This window comes from Rana temporaria, chromosome 8 (genome assembly GCF_905171775.1).
Source record: "Rana temporaria chromosome 8, aRanTem1.1, whole genome shotgun sequence".
Classification (NCBI taxonomy): domain Eukaryota; kingdom Metazoa; phylum Chordata; class Amphibia; order Anura; family Ranidae; genus Rana; species Rana temporaria.
Window position 1 is genome coordinate 189251515 of NC_053496.1, and position 23898 is coordinate 189275412.

At 45.2% G+C, this 23898-nt stretch overlaps 3 protein-coding genes and 1 long non-coding RNA gene across 5 annotated transcripts in view; 3 read left to right on the top strand and 1 right to left on the bottom strand.

The window, feature by feature from the left end:
* The window catches only part of LOC120909737, an 857992-nt gene that overhangs the window by 750558 nt on the left and 83536 nt on the right, over positions 1-23898 (bottom strand). The window lies entirely within an intron of this gene.
* On the top strand, positions 1991-5306 carry LOC120909746. Of its 2 annotated transcripts, none has more exons than XR_005741370.1 (5): positions 1991-2418; positions 2600-2796; positions 4713-4850; positions 5051-5185; positions 5265-5306. It is a non-coding gene; the product is annotated as an uncharacterized LOC120909746 (long non-coding RNA). The 2 variants fall into 2 exon arrangements; XR_005741369.1 differs by having other exon boundaries at positions 2617-2796.
* On the top strand, positions 9930-15082 carry LOC120909743 (gastrula zinc finger protein XlCGF17.1-like; the record flags this gene model as incomplete). The annotated part of the gene is made up of 1 exon (XM_040321471.1): positions 9930-15082. A coding segment is annotated over one exon (960 nt), but the record flags the coding sequence as incomplete, so codon positions are not given.
* LOC120909741 (oocyte zinc finger protein XlCOF6.1-like) lies at positions 21293-23634 on the top strand. The gene is made up of 2 exons (XM_040321469.1): positions 21293-21333; positions 21419-23634. The coding sequence occupies exon 2, from the start codon at positions 22274-22276 to the stop codon at positions 23447-23449; it is 1176 nt and encodes a 391-aa protein (XP_040177403.1). The 5' UTR covers positions 21293-21333; positions 21419-22273; the 3' UTR covers positions 23450-23634.

Here is a 23898-nt window from a genome sequence, read left to right on the forward strand (position 1 = left end):
CTCTTCCATATGTAGCGCCCCCTTACTTTCAGTATGGGCACTACGCTAAAGTTAAGTGGGGGAATGGGAGAGTTATTTTGCTCCCATTCATAATTTGTTACATTTTGGGCTGCTGTCATTTCTGAACTGTCCTGTAGGTCAGTCTGTGCTCCAGGGATGCGATCCCATCCTTGGGCGACAGTTGGCGCTAGAGGGGTTCTGGCAGAGCCACTTTTCCCCAGCAGCCAATTAGAGGAGTTTTCCCTCGCGGAGCATGCTGGGGGAGAGTATATCTGAGGCAGACGCCATGTTTCTTGGTTCTTCGCGGGTTCCTGGTGCGGCACCCACCTTTAGGGTGTGTGCACATCGCGGGCCCCACCACTATGGCCTACCTGGCCTGGGGTCACATGCTACACGGAGTTCCAGACTCTGGGCCCTCCTGGCCTGGAGTGACTGATGCTACCAAGGGGCCCCAGTGACTTTCTGGGTCCCCCTTCTACTGAGAAGATCCCAGGCTGTATGCCGTTCGGTGGGGGATCGGCTTGAGGAGAACCCAGGTGCAGGTTATTCAAGAGGGCTTGTACGAACCATCGGGATCTGGTGACCGGGACATTGACAGGTAGACTTCCACTGTCACCCGGTGACCCTAACTTAATCTACTGGGAGGATTCGCTCAATCCATTTAGCTCATTACTAGGCCTGTGGCAGAGGTCCCTAGAGCCGGGTCTGTGGCAGAGACCTGTTCCTCCCAGCAACCTAAAGTGACACTTCGGCTGCCAGGCTTGTGGCAGGAGTCTGTCCGGGGGCGCTTCACCCACTCTGGCTAGAGTGGCGACGAACTGTAACTACTACTACTGAGAGCAGGATTGCTCTTTTCATATCCAGGCAAAGTTCTCTATCGCTTCATCAACCTTTTCTCTCTACCTCATGTTGATGTTGGTCGTGTTGGGCCAAGAAATAAAGCATTCAGAAAACCTTTATTTGATGACTGGACATTCGCTTACTCATCTACTCATCAACTTCACCCCTAGACAACGGTAAGTGGTAACTTAATACGCCGATCCCAAAACAACCAGCGGCTCCTGCGGGGGTAGCGCTACACATAGAAAGATTGTGGGGGGAGGTCTCGTATCTCTCCACTGCCTGGCAATGCACGATCTAGCGGCATTAATAAGATGGCGCAAGATTGATTTACTGTATATTTTCCCCCCGGGAAGTTCGAAACATGTACCAGAAATAAAGCCGCATCTTCCGGAAGGTTATACTCGGTGAATTTCTGGACTGTCCCTCCAAAAGTTATCCCGTCTCGAACAAGATCAAAAAACGTGAAGTAAAGTCCCTCTTTCTTCCCGACACCTCCAGCATTTGTCCGAAATCGCGGGAGAGTATTTGTTAAGTAACGAAGGCGAACGGTACCATCTTTTGTATTTTTTTTACATTATTAGTAAAAATGATATATACAGTAATTGCTAACAAATAAATCTCTGTCTGTTTCCAATTTTTTTTTTTATAATACGTTAAGGTAGACCACAAAACCCCAAACATATAATGTGCTGGACAGAGACATCACCAACAAGCCCCGGGGTTGACTAAAATGTGACCCGGTGTATTAACGTTCTTGTTCCACCATCTGGGAAGTTCCACAACCGACTGCGCAGTCTCCGGGCATGCGCAGTAACAGGCTACGGAAATAGCCGAACAAAACAGCTGATCGTCAGCTGTGGAACACGGAATCGGCAGCTAGCTGCTGAGACAGGAAACCCGGCTTGTGGAGCGTACCAAAAGTCAGCAGGGGAGGACGGAAAGCTTCACTGCGCCACACCGTCAGTTTCATAACATTTCCTCCAGACATGTATATTTATTACATCCTTTAAATTGTGTTTCTGTGTAAATGGATCGCAATCTGGCCGGTGCAGCACGTCGGGTTTGAAACGGATCGTAGAGGGGGGGGCTGTGTGCGGCTCTATGGGGCTGACAGAGCAGGAGGAGCTCACTGACTGACGATAGAGCGGCCCATCCAGGGCACCAGTCAGCGAGCACCCGGGCGGGGGAGGCCCCATAGCTGCCTCAGGGAGGGAGGAGGAGAAGATGACCATCTGAGAAGTTCCACAACCGACTGCGCAGACTCCGGGCATGCGCAGTAGCAGGCTACGGAAATAGCGGAACGCAACAGCTGATCATCAGCAGTTAAGTGGAACAAATACCATAGCTGGAACAAGCTCGGCAGATCACCGGCAAGCTGTACGAATGCTCAACGACCGCAGTGCCTGTACTTGCCACAAGATGGTGATCTCGCTTATTACGATCGGACGTACACAGCAAGTCTCTATGATACCTACAGACAGGAAGTGATGTCACGTATAAATAAGTTCCCGGTGAGAGGGAGGAATTAGAGAGGAGACGTTGTTGGAACATACGAGGAGGCAATAGGATATTATCGTAAGTAATATAATGCAAATATAATAACTACAATCACATAAATTAATATATAAATCTGATATTTACCGCCACACACCCACGTTATCAATATTTATTCAATCCATATATATATATAAGAATCAGATCTAATTTTGGAGCCCATCAACATATACCTTACTTACTATGTCTGGGTTTATTGTAGTTCTATGTATCCATCAGCACGGGGAGCCGATATACTCAGCGTCAGGAACGTGGAAACAATAGAAAGAAGACTCATCTGAATCTGCCCTATGAAGGCCACCATGTGACATCACTACGTACGTAGCGCCTCACCAGGACATGTCCACCATCTGACACACTTACCAATCAAGTCGTGCTTCAGGGTTCCTGGTCATCCAGGTCAGTCTTTGAGATTGTATATGTCTTGGGTTGTGGTTTGGGCTGTTCTGGGTAGGATGGAGTAGTCGATGTTTGGGTGGAGCTTATTTGAGGCTGATACGGGTTGCTGTAAGTGGTCAGGAAAGTTAGCGGTGACCAGGACTTTTGGAGAACTTGATATGTTCCAGTTGTTGGAGGCCACGGTTTGGGGAAGACTAGGATGGGTCTTATGACTGAGCATCTATCCATGATGTGAAACATGTTAGCTTTTTTGTCCCCTATGTCCACTTTCTACCATTGATTGCAGTGTTGCATGAATTTTTGGATGTTATACAGCTTTGGATTTTATCCTTTGTTCATTTTGTTTTAATAAATCGCCTATCAGAGTGCGGCAGTCCAGGAACATTTCTTTTTTCCATGGTCCAAAGACGGGGTGGATTTTCTGGGTAGGCTGGAGTAGGTGATGTTTGGGTGGAGCTTATTTGAGAGGCTGATACGGGTTGCTGTGAGTGGTCAGGAAGGTTAGAGGTGACCAGGACTTTTGGAGAACTTGATATGTTCCAGTTGTTGGAGGCCACGGGTTGGGGAAGACTAGGACGGGTCTTTGGTCCAAAGACGGGGTGGATTTTCTATATTTGACTGTTTTGTACATAAGCATGTTATATGGGGACGACAAATGGGCAATTGTGCTCCTATATAGCCAAAAAAAGCCTCATTTGCTGCAGCAACCCCCCAACCCCCCTCAGCATCTATTCTTTGCATTGAAATACACACCAGACCTCAGATTCAGCTGCATCCAGCAGATTGAGACAGGACCTCCTAAACTTTTCCTTGACTGTGTCGTGTACACTGGCGTCCACAGGTAGGGGGGGGGGGGCAAGCGCCCCTCCCTGGTTCAGTGATCAGCAAGGCGTCCGCCATAGGCGTGGGTATGGGTTGTACACGCCTGAAATCTGCACCCTGTACATAGCACACGCCTGGATTCTGCACCCTGTACATAGCACACGCCTGGATTCTGCACCCTGTACATAGCACACGCCTGGATTCTGCACCCTGTACATAGCACACACCTGGATTCTGCACCCTGTACATAGCACACGCCTGGATTCTGCACCCTGTACATAGCACACGCCTGGATTCTGCACCCTGTACATAGCACACGCCTGGATTCTGCACCCTGTACATAGCACACGCCTGGATTCTGCACCCTGTACATAGCACACGCCTGGATTCTGCACCCTGTACATAGCACACGCCTGGATTCTGCACCCTGTACATAGCACACGCCTGGATTCTGCACCCTGTACATAGCACACGCCTGGATTCTGCACCCTGTACATAGCACACGCCTGGATTCTGCACCCTGTACATAGCACATGTCTAGAATAAAGTCTGTCGTTTCCCTTTAAAAATAAATACTTGCGAGTCTCGGCTAAGCCCCTCCTCTTCATGACATTGTCAAAAAGGGGGCAGAGCATGGGTGACCTTAAAGAGATGCCCCCCCTGAAAAAAGTTCTGTGGACGCCCATGGTCATGTAATACATCAAAACCGAGGAGGAGCTTAGGAGAACTTTCCTTTGCTCTGTTCCTGAGATATAATGGGTTGGTACTGCAGTCAGCACTCCAAGAGCTATACAGGAAGTCCCCGAGTTACGAACGGGTTAGAGACTGTAGGTTTGTTTTTAAGTCGAATATGTTCGTAAGTCGGAACGGCATTACGCAGAACTGCAGATATGTCGTTTTCTGATGTTCTGTCAAAAGTGCCTGTCATCGAAAAGTGGCCGCGCATGCGCAGAACGGCAGTGACGTCACACCACCTCCAATTCGTAAGTAGGAGTGGTTCGCAAGTCAGATGTTCGTAACTCGGGGACTTCCTGTATTTTTATTGTGGAGTGAACTTGGATGTGAAGATAAAACAACTGATCTAATATTTTCAGTTCATGACCCGTCTACGAAAAGCAATGTCCTGTAAAGATCACATGACCACCTCAATGAGGATGGAGGAGAACCGGAGTCAGAGCCTGGAGAAGATATTACACTTCACCCTGGAGATCATCTACCTGCTGACCGGAGAGGTGAGGAGGATTCTGGGAGGTCACATGACATCACTCTTATCTCTATTAATAATACACAGACCTGACCGGAGAGGTGAGGAGGATTCTGGGAGGTCACATGACATCACTCTTATCTCTATTAATAATACAGACCTGACCGGAGAGGTGAGGAGGATTCTGGGAGGTCACATGACATCACTCTTATTTGTTTCTTAATACAGAGTTTTCCTCTTGTGAAGTTTGAAGATCATATGACCATCAAAGTGCCTCAATATCGCTCCCTAAAATGTAGGGACCAGAACAGACAAAAGATTTGTCACATTATCAGAAAGATGTCTGAGCTGCTGACAGGAGAGGTGAGGAGGATTCTGGGACATTATCCAGTAACAGACAAGGGGTGTGTCTGGATGGTGACGGTATCATTGTGTGTGTCAGGTTCCTATAAGGTGTCAGGATGTCACTGTCTATTTCTCCATGGAGGAGTGGGAGTATTTAGAAGGACACAAGGATCTCTACAAGGACGTCATGATGGACAATCGGCCGCCCCTCACATCACCGGGTAAGAGGAGACTTTATTGTAAAGGAGAGAGCAGTACGGAGGCTCCACCTAGATCCCCCATCATCTGATAAACACATAGAAACAATGTATTCAGTCAGTGTGTGTGTTTCCTACAGATGGATCCAGTAATGGGAACCCACCAGAGAGATGTCCCCGTCCTCTGTATTCCCGGGATTCCACACAGGAAGGTCACACCATCCCCCACCATCATCAGGTAGATGAGGAACAATCACTGATAGTATCATTAGGATCTGTACATTATCTGCATTGTTACCATTGATGTCATTTTTATTCTATATTCAGAGTGGAGACCTGAGAGGTTCTAAAGTTGAAGTTAAAGAAGAGATAAAAGAAAGGAATCATGAGGATGGGGTGATGGAGGAGTCAAACATTAGAAAAGGACACAAAGATCTGTACCAGGACACCATGGTGGAGTCATCCAGCTACAGGAACCCACCAGAGAGATGTCCCCATCCTCTGTATTCCCGGGATTCCACACAGGAAGGTCACACCATCCCCCACTGTTACAAGGTCGGTGGGGCGGAGCATCTAGAACATGGACTGGTGGAGATGATGTGTGGATTTTGTATGTAAGTTTATATCTTACAGATGATTTTCTCTCTCATTCTCTTGGTTTAGAGTGGAGATCCAATCGATATAGAATTTGAGGTGAAATCAGAAGAAGAAGAGACGTATGTGAGGGATGATCAGCAGTCTATGGAGGAGGATGGAATAACGGGGACATTTATAGAGGAGGACACTCCTACAGAGATCAGCACAGGTGGGTCATTAACACTAAATCCATTCCTCCACCCATACTGCTCACTGATTGGTCCAGAGTAGGGCGGGGACTGGGTGATATCAGCCTGTAATCCCCTGGTCACTTTCCTGACCTGTGTTCCCCGTCCTGTATTCCTGTATTTCTCTCGGATAATCTTCCTTCTCTGTGCTGCAGACACAATTTATGTCTCTAGACTGGATTTATGGAGATTCTGGGGTTCAGCTGGCGGCAGAATGTTGATTTTCCATAGACATTAGATCATAAACCATCGATATTGTACATTGCACACTCCTGACTTCTGCTCTCTCCCCTCCCCCCACGGCTATATATACACATAATATGTATTCCCCTTTGTTACACCCATTTCCTACCAGCTGGACATTTAATATCGGATGATGTGTGTCAGGGAATGCCTGAACGAATAACTTAGTCAGCTATATCAATTGCTTATTCGATGGACAACAGTGTCTCCAATACAAAAAAATATATATAAAAATTAATTAGGCTGACTTAAATAAAATATTGATGATACACATAGAAAAAAATTAATAATTTAGATACTTAATCTACTATTTGATTATAAACAAACGGTGGAGTTGCGCTAAAGAATGAAGATGTCTTCATAGGTCAACTGTACCAATATGAAGGCTGTAGATAAGTCCAATGTGTGACCAAAAGGATGTGAAAAATATATTTATAATAAATTAAAATAAAAAGGTGATAATTATAGTCCAACAATGTGTCAAGGCTGTGTGTTGGCACACTGCTGCAGACGTGAAGTAAACTCTGGGCCCACTGATCACTACAAATTGATGACCCTTACCGGAAATAAAGATCCTAGCGGATCACATCAAGCAGAAATCACCGAATCACATAAACTGGGAAGGAGCCTGTCTCTCGATGCGATCTTCCAGGGAGTTACCGGTCCACAGTTAAGAAGCATAAAAACAGCATGGATAAAATCCTCAGATCGCGGTGACGTCAGCACGTCGCCTCCCAACGTTTTGTCTAAGATAGACTTTGATTCCCGTGACCAAGTCTATCTTAGACGAAACGTTGGGAGGCGCCGTGCTGACGTCACCGCGATCTGAGGATTTTATCCATGCTGTTTTTATGCTTCTTAACTGTGGACCGGTAACTCCCTGGAAGATCGCATCGAGAGACAGGCTCCTTCCCAGTTTATGTGATTCGGTGATTTCTGCTTGATGTGATCCGGAAATAAAGATCCTAGCGGATCACATCAAGCAGAAATCACCGAATCACATAAACTGGGAAGGAGCCTGTCTCTCGATGCGATCTTCCAGGGAGTTACCGGTCCAAGTCTATGTTAGACGAAACGTTGGGAGGCGACGTGCTGACGTCACCGCGATCTGAGGACGAACTCGTTCTGACACGCCGGCCGGCTTTTTTTATCCATGCTGTTTTTATGCTTCTTAACTGTGGACCGGTAACTCCCTGGAAGATCGCATCGAGAGACAGGCTCCTTCCCAGTTTATGTGATTCGGTGATTTCTGCTTGATGTGATCCGCTAGGATCTTTATTTCCGGTAAGGGTCATCAATTTGTAGTGATCAGTGGGCCCAGAGTTTACTTCACGTCTGCAGCAGTGTGCCAACACACAGACTCGACACATTGTTGGACTATAATTATCACCTTTTTATTTATATATATTTTTCACATCCTTTTGGTCACACATTGGACTTATCTACAGCCTTCATATTGGTACAGTTGACCTATGAAGACATCTTCATTCTTTAGCGCAACTCCACCGTTTGTTTATTGATTTTTATGTTTGTATAACATTTTGAGTTTGCTACTTTCATTTTTTGTGTTATTGGTAAGCGCACTTTTCCACTTTTCTCATACTATTTCATTATGGCTACCTTATAACACACACATATATTTCCTAACAATGGTGATTGCTAATAAAAAAAAAAAACTAATATTAAAATTCCCTTTTTCCGGCAATGAAATATTTTGTAAGGATAAGAAAAATTTTTTGTAGCCGAGCAATTTGTTCTGTATGAAAGCTTGTTTGCAGACCGAATTGTTTCTGCCTCCCGCGATGGTCCACACTGTCCCTCTGACCTGTTTGAAATTTGGTCCCATAGATCAAAATGATAGAAGTGATAAAATATTCATTTTTATTCATAGAAATTCTAACATTTGATTGGAGCACAGACTTTTACTTGGTGATATTAATCTGATAACATCCTCCAACTTTAAGACCTTAAACAGAAAGTGATAATGAGGGGGAGGAGTCAACCCAATGATGGTGGTCTTCAGGATCAGTCCAGTCTTCATCTTGGTTGTTCTCCCCCCAGCCTCACTCTCTGACCTCTGGTGGGGCTCAGCCCTGCTGTTATTCATGACTAAATCATGGACTAAATAAGGAAGTGCAGGACTTCTTGTGTTGGGAAGATGGCAATGAGTGATAGAGGGGGTGGGGAACACTCGTCCTATAATCCCCTCATCACTGTCATTCCTATAAAAGACAGTTCTCGTTGTTTCCTCACTCTCTGACTAAGGTCCATGAATAAAGAAATGATCTGGTAGGAGATCAGAGGACCCATTTACTAGTTACCTTGAGGGGGGAATTGTAAGATCCTCAGAGACAAAGCTGCCTGATGTGGGCGGAGTCCTGGTTTAGGGGAACCAATCAGCTCATGTCTAGTAATAATCTTTGTATTTCTATTTTAGAAGATGGACGGGAGATGAGGAAAACCTCAGAGGATTGTCTCACTTTGTCTCCAGACTGTAAAGTAGAAGATGAGGACATCACACAGTATAGTCCAGGAGAAAACCCGACTACCTCAAATGTCCATCCGGCACCACACAGTGTAGATGGACCATCGTATTCCTCTTATCCTGAGGAACTTCAGACTGTGCGGTACGGTGCTGGACCATCGTATTCCTCTTATCCTGAGGAACCTCAGACTGTGCGGGACGGTGCTGGACCATCGTATTCCTCTTATCCTGAGGAACCTCAGACTGTGCGGGACGGTGCCGGACCATCGTATTCCTCTTATCCTGAGGAACCTCAGACTGTGCGGGACAGTGCCGGACCATCGTATTCCTCTTATCCTGAGGAACCTCAGACTGTGCGGGACGGTGCCGGACCATGGTATTCCTCTTATCCTGAGGAACCTCAGACTGTGCGGGACGGTGCCGGACCATCGTATTCCTCTTATCCCGAGGAACCTCAGACTGTGCGGGACGGTGCCGCACCATCGTATTCCTCTTATCCCGAGGAACCTCAGACTGTGCGGGACAGTGCCGGACCATCGTATTCCTCTTATCCTGAGGAATCTCAGACTGTGCGGGACGGTGCCGGACCATCGTATTCCTCTTATCCTGAGGAACCTCAGACTGTGCGGGACGGTGCCGGACCATCGTATTCCTCTTATCCTGAGGAACCTCAGACTGTGCGGGACGGTGCCGGACCATCGTATTCCTCTTATCCTGAGGAACCTCAGACTGTGCGGGACGGTGCCAGACCATCGTATTCCTCTTATCCTGTGGAACCTCAGACTGTGCGGGATGGTGGCGGATCATCGTATTCCTCTTATCCTGAGGAACCTCAGACTGTGCTGGGCGGTGCCGGACCATCGTATTCCTCTTATCCCGAGGAACCTCAGACTGTGCGGGACGGTGTCGGACATTCGTATTCCTCTTATCCTGAGGAACCTCAGACTGTGCGGGACGGTGCCGGACCATTGTTTTCTTCTTATCCTGAGGAACCTCAGACTGTGCGGGACGGTGCCGGACCATCGTATTCCTCTTATCCTGAGGAACCTCAGACTGTGCGAGGCGGTGCCGTCCTTCCAACAGATAAGAAGTTTTCCTGTAATGAGTGCGGGAAACATTTTCGTTTTAAATCCAGCGTTAATGTCCATAAGAAATCTCATACAGGTGAGAAGCCGTATTCGTGTCCTGAGTGCGGGAAAAGTTTTCTACGTAAAGTAGGTCTCACTAAACATCAGAGGACTCACACGGGGGAGAAGCCGTATTCTTGTTCTGAGTGCGGGAAAAGCTTTTCAGATGAGTCCTATTTTTCCATACATCAGAAATCTCACACAGGTGAGAAGCCGTATTCCTGTTCTGAGTGCGGGAAATGTTTTCTCCGTAAAGGAGATCTCACTAAACATCAGAGGTCTCACACGGGGGAGAAGCCGTATCCCTGCCCCGAGTGCGGGAAGCGCTTTTCAGACGTGTCCTATCTTTCCATACATCAGAAATCTCACACAGGCGAGAAGCCGTATTCCTGCTCCGAGTGCGGGAAAAGTTTTCTGTGGAGATCCCAACATATCAGACATCAAATATGTCACACAGGCAAGAAGCCGTATTCGTGTGCTGAATGTGGGCAGTGCTATCTGAATAAATCGACACTTGTGACACATCAGAGGACACACACGGGGGAGAAACCATATCCCTGTCCTCAGTGCGGGAAACGTTTTTCAGACAAGTCCTATCTTTCCAAACACCTGAAATGTCACATGGGGCAGAGGCCGCATCCCTGTTCTGAGTGCAAAAGAAGCTTTGCGCAGAAATCGGAACTTATCAGACATCTGAGGACTCACACGGGGGAGAAGCCGTATTGTTGTTCTGACTGCGGGAAATGTTATTCGCTGAAGTCCAATCTTACCGTACACAAGAGGAGATCCCACTCAACCCCCAAAGGCGTATCGGTGTCCCGAGTGCGGGAAATGTCTTCTATATGAGTCATGTTTTGCCGTACATCTGAGATCTCATGTGGGGAAGAAGCACAGCTTGATATACCCCTCAGAAAACTCCATGGCCGATCTTCGTAATCTAAAAAAAAAAAAAACAGTTCAGTAATCCCGTCAGTGAAGTGTTGTATAGTGGTAGCTATTGATAGCCGTAGAAAAAATATATATCATTACCGTTCATTGGTTGAGTATATTTTGTGGTGTAATCTTTCACAAACACTTAGGGGATCCATTTATAAAAAGAAAATCGTTGGACGAATGTTATAAGTATTCGCCCAGCAATCACAGCCGTATTTTGCCTTCTATGTTGATTTCCTATGATCGCCAGCTCCACCCTGTGGCCATAATGCGTTTTATTTTTTCTTGATATGAGGATAGGTGGAGCTGACCATCATAAGAGATCAACTAAGCAAAGTACGGTCAGAATTCGCGATGGCTGGGCGAATGCTTGTGACAATCATCCAATTAATTTTGTTATAAGGAGGCCCCTTTGTTTCCTTCATCAGGACTGGCCCCATTCAAATCACCGATAAATCATAATCATGAGTACAGCAAGCAATGGAGAGCACAAGTAAATTAAAGCAACTATAAGCAAGGGAGATTAGTTACGGGGACACAGGACGGTAGGGCAAGGGAGTTATTCACAAATGAGTCCAGGCAATAAAGTGGGGGTCCTTTTATTCCTTTAAAACCAAGGATCTCCAACCTCGGTCGGCCCTCCAGCTTTTTACGAAACTATACGTCCCATGAGGCATCATAAAACTCCCGATGACGTCAGTTATGACGAAACTAGAAGGGTGTAGTTTATGCTCAGTTACACCAAGCTAGTTTTGTATTGCGATCTGTTTTTCATCCAGGATTATTCTATCCATGCCTTGTTGGATTTGTGACATTTTATATCTTTAATAAACCATCGAGCTTCACAAATGAGTCCAGGCAATGAAGTGGAAGTCCTTTTATTCCTCTAGAACCAGGGATCTCCAAACAACGACCCTCTAGCTGTTTACGGAACTACACATCCCATGAGGCATTGTAAAACTCTCCCGATGACGTCAGTTATGACGAAACTAGTAGGGTGGAGTTTATGCTCAGTTACACCAAGCTAGTTTGTATTGCGATCTGTTTTTCATCCAGAATTATTCTATCCATGCCTTGTTGGATTTGTGACATTTTATATCTTTAATAAACCATCGAGCTTCACAAATGAGTCCAGGCAATGAAGTGGAAGTCCTTTTATTCCTCTAGAACCAGGGATCTCCAAACAACGACCCTCTAGCTGTTTACGGAACTACACATCCCATGAGGCATTGTAAAACTCTCCCGATGACGTCAGTTATGACGAAACTAGTAGGGTGGAGTTTATGCTCAGTTACACCAAGCTAGTTTGTATTGCGATCTGTTTTTCATCCAGAATTATTCTATCCATGCCTTGTTGGATTTGTGACATTTTATATTTTTAATAAACCATCGTGGTTCACAAATGAGTCCAGGCAATGAAGTGGAGGTCCTTTTATTCCTCTAGAACCAGGGATCTCCAAACTTTGGCCCTCCAGCTGTTTACGGAACTACACGTCCCATGAGGCATTGCGAAACTCTCCCGATGACGTCAGTTATGACGAAACTAGTAGGGTGGAGTTTATGCTCAGTTACACCAAGCTAGTTTGTATTGCGATCTGCAGATTGTTTTTTATCCAGGATTATTCTATCCATGAGAAGAAAAAATGAAGTGTAGCGCTAGAAGAAAAAACCCTATTAAGGGGTCTTTGTGTAATACAAAATATCAAATGTCCATATAAACGGCAAACATTTTTTAAATAAATTAAGAGTCCATGACGAACTTCAATTCACCGAAGGTAGTGACTTTAATTACGACACAGTGATTGATAGATGATCCACCACCAATTGGTGAAAATTATGAGGCTTACCGGAGGGAACAGACCCAAGTAAGCATATACTTATCAGATCGTTCAAGCTTAAATGATGCCAAGGATCAAGATGTACTTCCAATGCTGAATAGTCAGTAGACCTCCTGGGACATCCTCATAGATAATGCAGTGATTTCACAAAAACCAATTGAATGGTACTAGTATATGTTCTCGATTTGCACCATCCGAGGGTATCACATTTGTGCAGGTAAGGAAAAAAGAAGAATAAAAGTGCACATAGCGTGATTCTCAATTATGGCTCCAGCGTGCAGGGAAAACCGATCCCGGTACCTACTTCCGGGTTGCGCCAGTATCCATGCCTTGTTGGATTTGTGACATTTTATATTTTTAATAAACCATCGAGCTTCACAAATGAGTCCAGGCAATGAAGTGGAGGTCGTTTTATTCCTCTAGAACCAAGGATCTCCAAACTTTGGCCCTCCAGCTGTTTACGGAACTACACGTCCCATGAGGCATTGTGAAACTCACCTGATGACGTCAGTTATGACGAAACTAGTAGGGTAGAGTTTATGCTCAGTTACACTAAGCTAGTTTGTATTGCGATCTGTTTTTTCATCCAGGATTATTCTATCCATGCCTTGTTGGATTTGTGACATTTTATATTTTTAATAAACCATCGAGCTTCACAAATTAATCCAGGCAATGAAGTGGAAGTCCTTTTATTCCTCTAGAACCAAGGATCTCCAAACTTTGGCCCTCCAGCTGTTTACGGAGCTACACATCCCATGGGGCATTGCGAAACTCTCCCGATGACGTCAGTTATGACGAAACTAGTAGGGTGGAGTTTATGCTCAGTTACACCAAGCTAGTTTGTATTGCGATCTGCAGATTGTTTTTTATCCATGAGAAGAAAAAATGAAGTGTAGCGCTAGAAGAAAAAACCCTATTAAGGGGTCTTTGTGTAATACAAAATATCAAATGTCCATATAAACAGCAAACATTTTTAAAATAAATTTAGAGTCCATGACGAACTTCAATTCACCGAAGGTAGTGACTTTAATTACGACACAGTGATTGATAGATGATCCACCACCAATTGGTGAAAATTATGAGGCTTACCGGAGGGAACAGACCCAAGTAAGCATATACCTATCAGGTCGTTCAAGCTTAAATGATGCCAAGGATCAAGAATGTACTTCAAATGCTGAATAGTCAGTAGACTTCCTGGGACATCCTCATAGATAATGCAGTGATTTCACAAAAAACAATTGAATGGTACTAGTATATGTTCTCAAGTGATGATTTGCACCATCCGAGGGTATCACATTTGTGCACGTAAGGAAAAAAGAAGAATAAAAGTGCACATAGCGTGATTCTCAATTATGGCTCCAGCGTGCAGGGAAAACCGATCCCGGTACCTACTTCCGGGTTGCGCCAGTATCCATGCCTTGTTGGATTTGTGACATTTTATATTTTTAATAAACCATCGAGCTTCACAAATGAGTCCAGGCAATGAAGTGGAGGTCGTTTTATTCCTCTAGAACCAGGGATCTCCAAACTTTGGCCCTCCAGCTGCTGCAGAACTACACGTCCCATGAGGCATTGTAAAACTCACCCGATGACGTCAGTTATGACGAAACTAGTAGGGTGGAGTTTATGTTCAGTTACACTAAGCTAGTTTGTATTGCGATCTGTTTTTTCATCCAGGATTATTCTATCCATGCCTTGTTGGATTTGTGACATTTTATATTTTTATTAAACCATCAAGCTTCACAAATGAGTCCAGGCAATGAAGTGGAGGTCCTTTTATTCCTCTAGAACCAGGGATCTCCAAACTTTGGCTCTCCAGCTGTTTACGGAACTACACGTCCCATGAGGCATTGTGAAACTCACCTGATGACGTCAGTTATGACGAAACTAGTAGGGTGGAGTTTATGTTCAGTTACACCAAGCTAGTTTTGCATTGCGATCTGCAGATTGTTTTTGATACTCTGCATTGTCACCCTGTCAAAAAGTTACATAGGCTTGTGTGTTTTTTCAACCAGACTAGCTATCTAGTTAGGGGGCTGCAAGGAATCATGCTGACACACAATGGGCAGGAATGGTCCACCAACGTCACCCTCTGGTAGCTGGTCCGGGACAATGACATGCAGCTGATATTGTAGAGAGGAGGAGATCAGCAGCACCGAGATGGAAGAAATCACGGTGATCGTATGTGATAATAACACATCGTACAGAGCAAACTATACATCAGTCGTGGTTTATGTCTACTTTAATAAACAGTCATGTTGTATTTAGCGACTCTCGTGTGACTTGTCTCTATGATGTAGGATTCTCCTCCCCCTCTAGGAGATGGTGAGTAGAGACACTCGGACCGAGGCCAAAGCATTCATCGTGTTTATAATAAATTAATACTATCCGTTTATAGTTGATATCATGGTAAGATAATAAAATTTGTGTAAATCTCGTACTCACAATTCCTATTCTATAAGTCTTCTCTGGGGTCCAGCACCAACCAAGCTCCATGACAACGATTCACTCCACCATTCTGGAAAACGAACCCCCATAGTGACACGAGGCTCAGATAAGATGACTTGACTGTGTAAGGTTCTTACAAGCCTTGTCATTGTGTCTCAGTTGGGTTGTCTCTACGCCGACCATGTTCTGGAGGAGATGTGTCACCTTACAGATTGATTGGGACAATCACAGATCCCCAGGTGAGGCGTTCCTCCACACAGGTGAGGCCCATGATGAGCAGAACATGGACTCCAAGCCTTTCTCCATGTGTCTCTGTTGGGTCATCTATATGGTAGACATGTGCACACCGAAATATTTTGTTTCGGAATTTCGTTTTCATTTCCATCCAATGATGTGCCATCCTTTCATTCCTAACACATTACCCAGCTCATACCAGTATAGATCTAACACATTACCCAGTCCATACCAGTATAGATCCTAACACATTACCCAGTCCATACCAGTATAGATTCCAACACGTTACCCAGTCCATACCAGTATAGATCCCAACACGTTACCCAGTCCATACCAGTATAGTACCTAACACATTACCCAGTCCATACCAGTATAGATCTAACACATTACCCAGCCCATACCAGTATATATCCCAACACGTTACCCAGTCCATACCAGTATAGATCCTAACACATTACCCAGTCCATACCAATATAGATCCCAACACATTACCCCGTCCTTACCAGTATATATCCCAACACGTTACCCAGTCCATACCAGTATAGATCCCAACACGTTTCCCAGTCCTTACCAGTATATATCCCAACACGTTACCCAGTCCATACCAGTATAGATCCCAACACGTTACCCAGTCCATACCAGTATATATCCCAACACGTTACCCAGTCCTTACCAGTATATATCCCAACACGTTACCCAGTCCTTACCAGTATATATCCCAACACATTGCCCAGTCCATACCAGTATAGATCCCAACACGTTACCCAGTCCTTACCAGTATATATCCCAACGCGTTACCCAGTCCATACCAGTATAGTTCCTAGAACATTACCCAGTCCATACCAGTATATATCCCAACACATTACCCAGTGCATACCAGTATAGATCCCAACACGTTACCCAGTCCATACCAGTATAGATCCTAACACATTACCCAGTCCATACCAGTATAGATCTAACACATTACCCAGTCCATACCAGTATAGATCCTAACACATTACCCAGTCCATACCAGTATAGATCCTAACACATTACCCAGTCCATACCAGTATAGATCCTAACACATTACCCAGTCCATACCCGGTATAGATCCCAAAACATTACCCAGTCCATACCAGTATAGATTCCAACACATGACCCAGTCCATACCAGCATAGATCCCAACACATTACCCAGTCCATACCAGTATAGATCCCAACACATTACCCAGTCCATACCAGTATAGATCCCAACACATTACCCAGTCCATATTAGTATAGATCTAACACATTACCCAGTCCATACCAGTATAGCTCCCAACACATTACCCAGTCCATACCAGTATAGATCCTAACACATTACCCAGTCCATACCTGTATATATCCCAACACATAACCCAGTCCATACCAGCATAGATCCCAACACATTACCCAGTCCATACCATTATAAATCCCAACACGTTACCCAGTCCATACCAGCATAGATCCCAACACATTACCCAGTCCATACCAGTATATATCCCAACACATGACCCAGTCCATACCAGTATATATCCCAACACATGACCCAGTCCATACCAGTATATATCCCAACACATTACCCAGTCCATTCCAGCATGAGATTTTTGCCTGTTGAGATCTGATGTGTTTTCAAAGTGTTCCTTTAATTTTTTTGAGCAGTGTATATCGAACTGTTGTCACAATGAAACGAAAATAAAGCATTGTTTATTTCGGATTTCGGATTCTGCACGTTCGTTATCGTTGGTTAAAACGAACGCAGAAATTCGGGACGGAAGCGAATGCACATGTCTACTATATGATGACCACTTTATGGAGGAAATGTGTCGATAAGGCACCTTACACATTGACTGGGACAATCATGGATCTCCAGATAAGAAGTTCCTCCATACAGGTGAGGTCATGATGGGCAGAACATGGACTCCAAGCCTTTCTCCATTTATCTTCCTCGGGTTGTCTCTGTTCTGACCAAGTTGTGGAGGAAATGTGTGGATGTCACTATAGGGTTTGTTTGTGACACTCCTCCACATTAATGAGGTCCATGATGAGCAGAACACGGACTGCAAGCCTTTCTCCACGTGTCTATATTGCGTTGTCCTTATGCTGACCACTTTATGGCGTAAACGTGTAGATGTGTCGGCTTACAGATTCATTGGGACAATTACAGAGTTTCCTTCACATAAGTAAGGTCATAATAAGCAGAACATCCACTGCAAGTCTTATGCCGCGTACAGACGATCGGACATTCCGACAACAAAACCGTGGATTATTTTCAGACGGAATGTTGGCTCAAACTTGTCTTGCATGCACACGGTCACACAAATGTTGTCGGAAATTCCAAACGCCAAGAACGCGGAGATATACAAGACGTACGACAGCACTATTAACGCCCGCCGCACGACTATTTACGTCCGCAAAATGGCACGGACAGGCAGAAGGACGTATATATACGTCCCTGCCTTCTAGCTGGTGGGGGGTCCGATCGGGACCCCCCCCCCCCGCTTTGTGCGGCGGGTGGATTCCCTCGGGGAGCGATCCGGGACAACGGCGCGGCTATTCGTTTATAGCCGCTCCGTCGCGATCGCTCCCCGGAGCTGAAGAACTGGGAGAGCCGTGTGTAAACACGGCTTCCCCGTGCTTCACTATGGCGGCGCATCGATCGTGTCATCCCCTTTATAGGGGAGACACGATCGATGACATCAGACCTACAGCCACACCCCCCTACAGTTGTAAACACACACTAGGTGAACACTAACTCCTACAGCGCCCCCTGTGTTTAACTCCCAAACTGCAACTGTCATTTTCACAATAAACAATGCAATTTAAATGCATTTTTTGCTGTGAAAATGACAATGGTCCCAAAAATGTGTCAAAAGTGTCCGAAGTGTCCGCCGTAATGTCGCAGTCATGAAAAAAATCGCTGATCGCCGCCATTAGTAGTAAAACATTTTTTTTTATAAAAATGCAATAAAAATATCCCCTATTTTGTAAATGCTATAAATTTTGCGCAAACCAATCGATAAACGATTATTGCGATTTTTTTTACCAAAAATAGGTAGAAGAATACGCATCGTCCTAAACTGAGGGGAAAAAAACATTTATATATGTTTTTGGGGGATATTTATTATAGCAAAAAGTAAAACATATTGCATTTTTTTCAAAATTGTCGCTCTATTTTTGTTTATAGCGCAAAAAACAAAAACCGCAGAGGTGATCAAATACCACCAAAAGAAAGCTCTATTTGTGGGGAAAAAAGGACGCCAATTTTGTTTGGGAGCCACTTCGCACGACCGCGCAATTGTCTGTTAAAGCGACGCAGTGCCGAATTGTAAAAACGCCTTTGGGCATTTAGCAGCATATTGGTCCGGGGCTTAAGTGGTTAAAGGGAAGTTCAATACCAGTCGTGTTAAGTAGAATTTTGGTGAGAGATGATTCGTGGCTTTTCAGTCCGTTACAGCGTGATGAATGTGCTATCTCCATTACGAACGCTCGTTATACCAGACCGAGCGCTTCCGCCTCCTACTTGGCTAAACACGATTGGAATTTACGAGAACGGATTTTGTTGTCAGAAAATTTGAGAACCAGCTCTCAGATTTTTGCTGTCGGAAATTCCGACAGAAAATGTCTGATGGACACACGTTCGGAATTTCCGACAACAAGCATCCAATGGAACATTTGTTGTCGGAATGTCCGATTGTCTGTACGTGGCATTACTGTGTGTGGCTCTGTTGGGTTGTCTCTATGCTAACCACTTTGTGGAGCAAATGTGGCCTTACAGATTGATTAAGACAATCTCACAGATCCCCAGATAAGTTCCTCCACACAGGAGAGGTCATGATAAGCAGAACAAGCCTTTCTCAATGTGTTTCTGTTGGGTTGTCTCTGCGCCGACCAAGTTGTGGAGGAAATGTGTCACCTTACAAATTTATTGGGACAATCCCAGATTCCCAGATAAGAAATTCCTTTTCACAATTGAGGCCATAATGAGAACATCTTCCATGGAGGGAAGGAAATTTGACTGACCTATTACTGAAAATGTATCCCACTGAGATGAAACACTCAAACTTGTCATGATTCGCTCATAGGCCTAGTAGAAGCTACAGCTTGTAAACGCTAATCTGGGGATGTGTCCCCTGTCCCCACAGGATCAGAAATCCCACAAAGATCTGTACTTCGATAACCCACTACCTTATGCATACATCAGAAACCATTTAATTTGCATGTTTGGACAAAGCTCTACTTTGGTACAAACTCAGAATCTCCTTATATCAGTGGTCAGTGTAGTGGTCCCTTACATTGGTGACCAATGGGAGAAGGACCCTCTTATATGTCATCAGTGGGAAGATTGCCCTCCTTACAGATCATTGATGTCAGTTGTTACTGAGAGACAGAAATTGTCCATTGCTCAAGGAACCCCTAGAACCCTTTGGGGGAACCCTGGCTGAGAAAGGCTGGACTAGGCAGTAATCTATTTCTCTCCCCCTTGGTGGGAGTGGAGATGACCCATCTATAAGGATATACAGTACATACACACACAGCACAAGGCCGTGTTCACACTACGAGACGTTTCTCCGGGCTGCAGTTCCTTTGAGCTCCACAAGATGGTGATCTCACTTCTGCTCCAACAGGAAGTCTCTATGGAAGACAGGAAGTGATGTCAAGTTATAAATAGCAAGTTCCGGGTGAAAGGTTAGTCGGGTGGAAGCAGAGAGAAGACATTGCTGGAATTGGCAGCAGGAGGTAATAAGATCTTATTTACACCCAGTAACCCCCGTCATGTCCGTCCTCTTCCTCCATAGTCACTGTGACGTCTTTTATCTCCAGCAGAAACCTAGATTAACCCCTTCAAGTTTTGAAAATTATATATCTTCATATCAATTATCATTTGTACCTGTCTAGGCAAAAACCTGTATTGATCAAATGACGGTCTGAATGAGGATGGAGGAGGACGGGAGTCACATGACTGAGAGGATACTAAACCTCACCCTGGAGATCATCTACCTGCTGACCGGAGAGGTGAGGAGGATTCTGGGAGGTCACATGACATCACTATTATCTCTATTAATAATACACAGACCTGACCGGAGAGGTGAGGAGGATTCTGGGAGGTCACATGACATCAATCTTATCTCTATTAATAATACACAGACCTGACCGGAGAGGTGAGGAGGATTCTGGGAGGTCACATGACATCACTCTTATCTCTATTAATAATACACAGACCTGACCGGAGAGGTGAGGAGGATTCTGGGAGTCTAACATGATATTCCTATTGGTTCTCCAATACAGAGATTTCCTCTTGTGAAGTCAGGTGATCATATGACCATCACAGTGCCTCCATGTGACTCCCTAAAACCCGAGAGACACAACATGGAGAAGATTCTAGAAGTCACCAAGAAGATGATGGAGCTGCTGACAGGAGAGGTGAGGAGGATTCTGGGACATTATCCAGTAACAGACAAGGGGTGTGTCTGGGTGGTGACTGTATCATTGTGTGTGTCAGGTTCCTATAAGGTGTCAGGATGTCACTGTCTATTTCTCCATGGAGGAGTGGGAGTATTTAGAAGGACACAAGGATCTCTACAAGGACGTCATGATGGACAATCAGCCGCCCCTCACATCACCGGGTAAGAGGAGACTTTATTGTAAAGGAGAGAGCAGTACGGAGGCTCCACCTAGATCCCCCATCATCTGATAAACACATAGAAACAATGTATTCAGTCAGTTTGTGTGTTTCCTACAGATGGATCCAGTAATGGGAACCCACCAGAGAGATGTCCCCGTCCTCTGTATTCCCGGGATTCCACACAGGAAGGTCACACCATCCCTCACCATCATCAGGTAGATAAAATGGATGAGGAACTTTAAATCTATATATATATATATATATATTAATATAGTGATATGTCTATTTTTGTGTAATTAGAGTGAAGATCTTATAGATATAAAAGTTGAGGTGAAATCAGAAGAAGAAGAGACGTATGTGAGGGATGATCAGCAGTCTATGGAGGAGGATGGAATAACGGGGACATTTGTAGAGGAGGACACTCCTACAGAGATCAGCACAGGTGGGTCATAATATATTCTCCTGTTGTCTGCTCTGTTACTGCACACTGATTGGACCAAAAGAGGGTGGGAGTGAAATCAGAAAATAATAATAATATCAGAATGGTCACCTCCCTGTTTCGATCTTCTTATCTCTGATAAGCTCCCCTCTCTTTGTTACAGTAGCTCAGATATGACAACACAGGTTGAGCCTTCTTTAGGTTGGTCCCTCTTTTTCGAGCAGATCTATAGATATATGTTACCAGAAAGCTCCGTGTACGGCTTTGCTGGGCTGGGAAAATAAGAAGTAACAGAGAGAGAGGAACCCACTGGTCTTTCCTGGAGAAAATGCTCCCTCCGGTGCTGCTCGTTATCAGAAGACTCGGCCTTTGACGATTTTATTCTGATGATGGAAGGGGGAGGGTCTGCCAGTCTGAACGCTGATCCTCCTCTGTAGTGGGGATCACAAGACCGCCTGCCTAGGCTTGTAGTTGTACATAACAGAATTGAATCCCTCATATTTCGACGCGGTTGCATGAACATAGAAGTGATCTGCGGGGAAGTCCAAAGGCCCTTTTCAACGTTTTTATAAGAATGAAAGAGTCTCAGCTGGTTGGGACTTCCTTAAAGAACATCTCCTCACTCATATCTTCCTGATCCAGATGGAATCTTGATGGAAGTGAAGGAACCCTCTCATATCTATTGATGATGTTTTTCTATTTTTTCAGGACACGCCATGGAGAAACCCTCGAAGGATCGTCTCATTTTATCTTCGGGTTGTAAAATGGAAGATGAGGAGATCACAGGAGATTGTGGAGAAGAAAAGACAATGAGCTCCTCTATGGATGGAGGACTTCACAGTGCGGAGAGACCATGGAATCCCTCTGAGGAACCTCGTACTGTGAGCGGTGGTGGTGGAATTCAGGAGGAGGAGCCATTTCCCTGTCCTGAATGTGGGGAAAGTTTTAGCTCTGAATCAACTCTTACCACACATCAGAGATCTCACACGGGGCAGAAGCTTCATTCCTGTCGTACGTGCGGGGAAGGTTTTCTACGTAAATATCATCTTAGTGTCCATCAAAGATTGCACACGGGTAAGACGCTTCATTGCTGTCCTGAGTGCGGGAAATTTTTCCTTACAAAATCAGAACTGGTCACACACCACAGATCCCACAAGGGCGAGAAGCCGTATTCCTGCCCTGAGTGCGGGAAATTTTTTTCACGAAAGTCCTATCTTTCTGTACATCAGAGATTGCACACGGGCGTGAAGCCATATTCCTGCCCCGAGTGCGGGAAATGTTTTGTGCGTAAACAATTTCTCACAACACATGAGAGATCTCACACGGGCGAGAAGCCGTTTTCCTGTCCTGAGTGCGGGAAACGTTTTGTACGTAAACAACTTCTCCAGACACATCAGAGGTCTCACACAGGGGAGAAGCCGTATTCCTGTCCAGAGTGCGGAAAATGCTTTTCACAGATATCAGAACTTGTCACGCATAAAAGGTCCCACACTGGCGAGAAGCCGTATTCCTGTCCTGAGTGCGGGAAATGTTTTTCACAGAAGCCACATCTTTCTGAACATCTGAAATGCCATACGGGTGTGAAGCCGTATTCCTGCCCTGAGTGCGGGAAACGTTTTGCGCGAAAGTCGCAACTTGCTAGACATCAAAGATCTCACACGGGCGAGAGGCCGTATTCCTGTCCAGAGTGCGGGAAATGTTTCTCACAGAAGTCCCATCTTACGGAACATCAGATATGCCACACAAGGGAAAAGCTTTTTTCCTGCTCCGAGTGCGAGAAATGTTATCCGTGGAAATCGGAACTTGTCACACATCAGAAGTGTCACACAGGTGAGAAGCTCCGTGTTGAGGTTACGCCATCGTCTTGCGTAGAGAGCGACATCGGCTCGTAGAAGGTCATCTGCTGGTTGAACGTTGGAGATGTGAACTTTCCCGATGTAACATTTCACATGAACCTGATCAGAAACACAAACATTAAAAAAGGTAATTTCTTAATATGGAACAAATAAAGATACAATAAATATTTATTACTAAAATAGTTACATTGTTTGTAAGTTGATTGATACGCTTCGACTTTAGCTATTAACCACTTCCGGACCGCCGCACACCGATACATATGTCGGCACTTTGAAGAGGGATACCTCTGGTATAGCAGCAGCTGCTGCCATAACCCAGGTATCCATCTCTTCAGGCGGCGGTCCGGTTAGCGATAATGGTGGTCTCTGCGGCGGATTCGCCGCAAGATCACAGTTATCAGCGGCAGGAGAGGGGCTTCCCCTCCGCCGCTTACCGGAGCCGTCGGTAATGACGGAGCAGATCGCGTCCTCTTCCTACCTGGGTA

Coding starts and splice junctions, on each gene's coding strand:
- LOC120909741 (XM_040321469.1), top strand. CDS start 22,274: ATGGAGAAACCCTCGAAGGATCGTCTCATTTTATCTTCGGGTTGTAAA.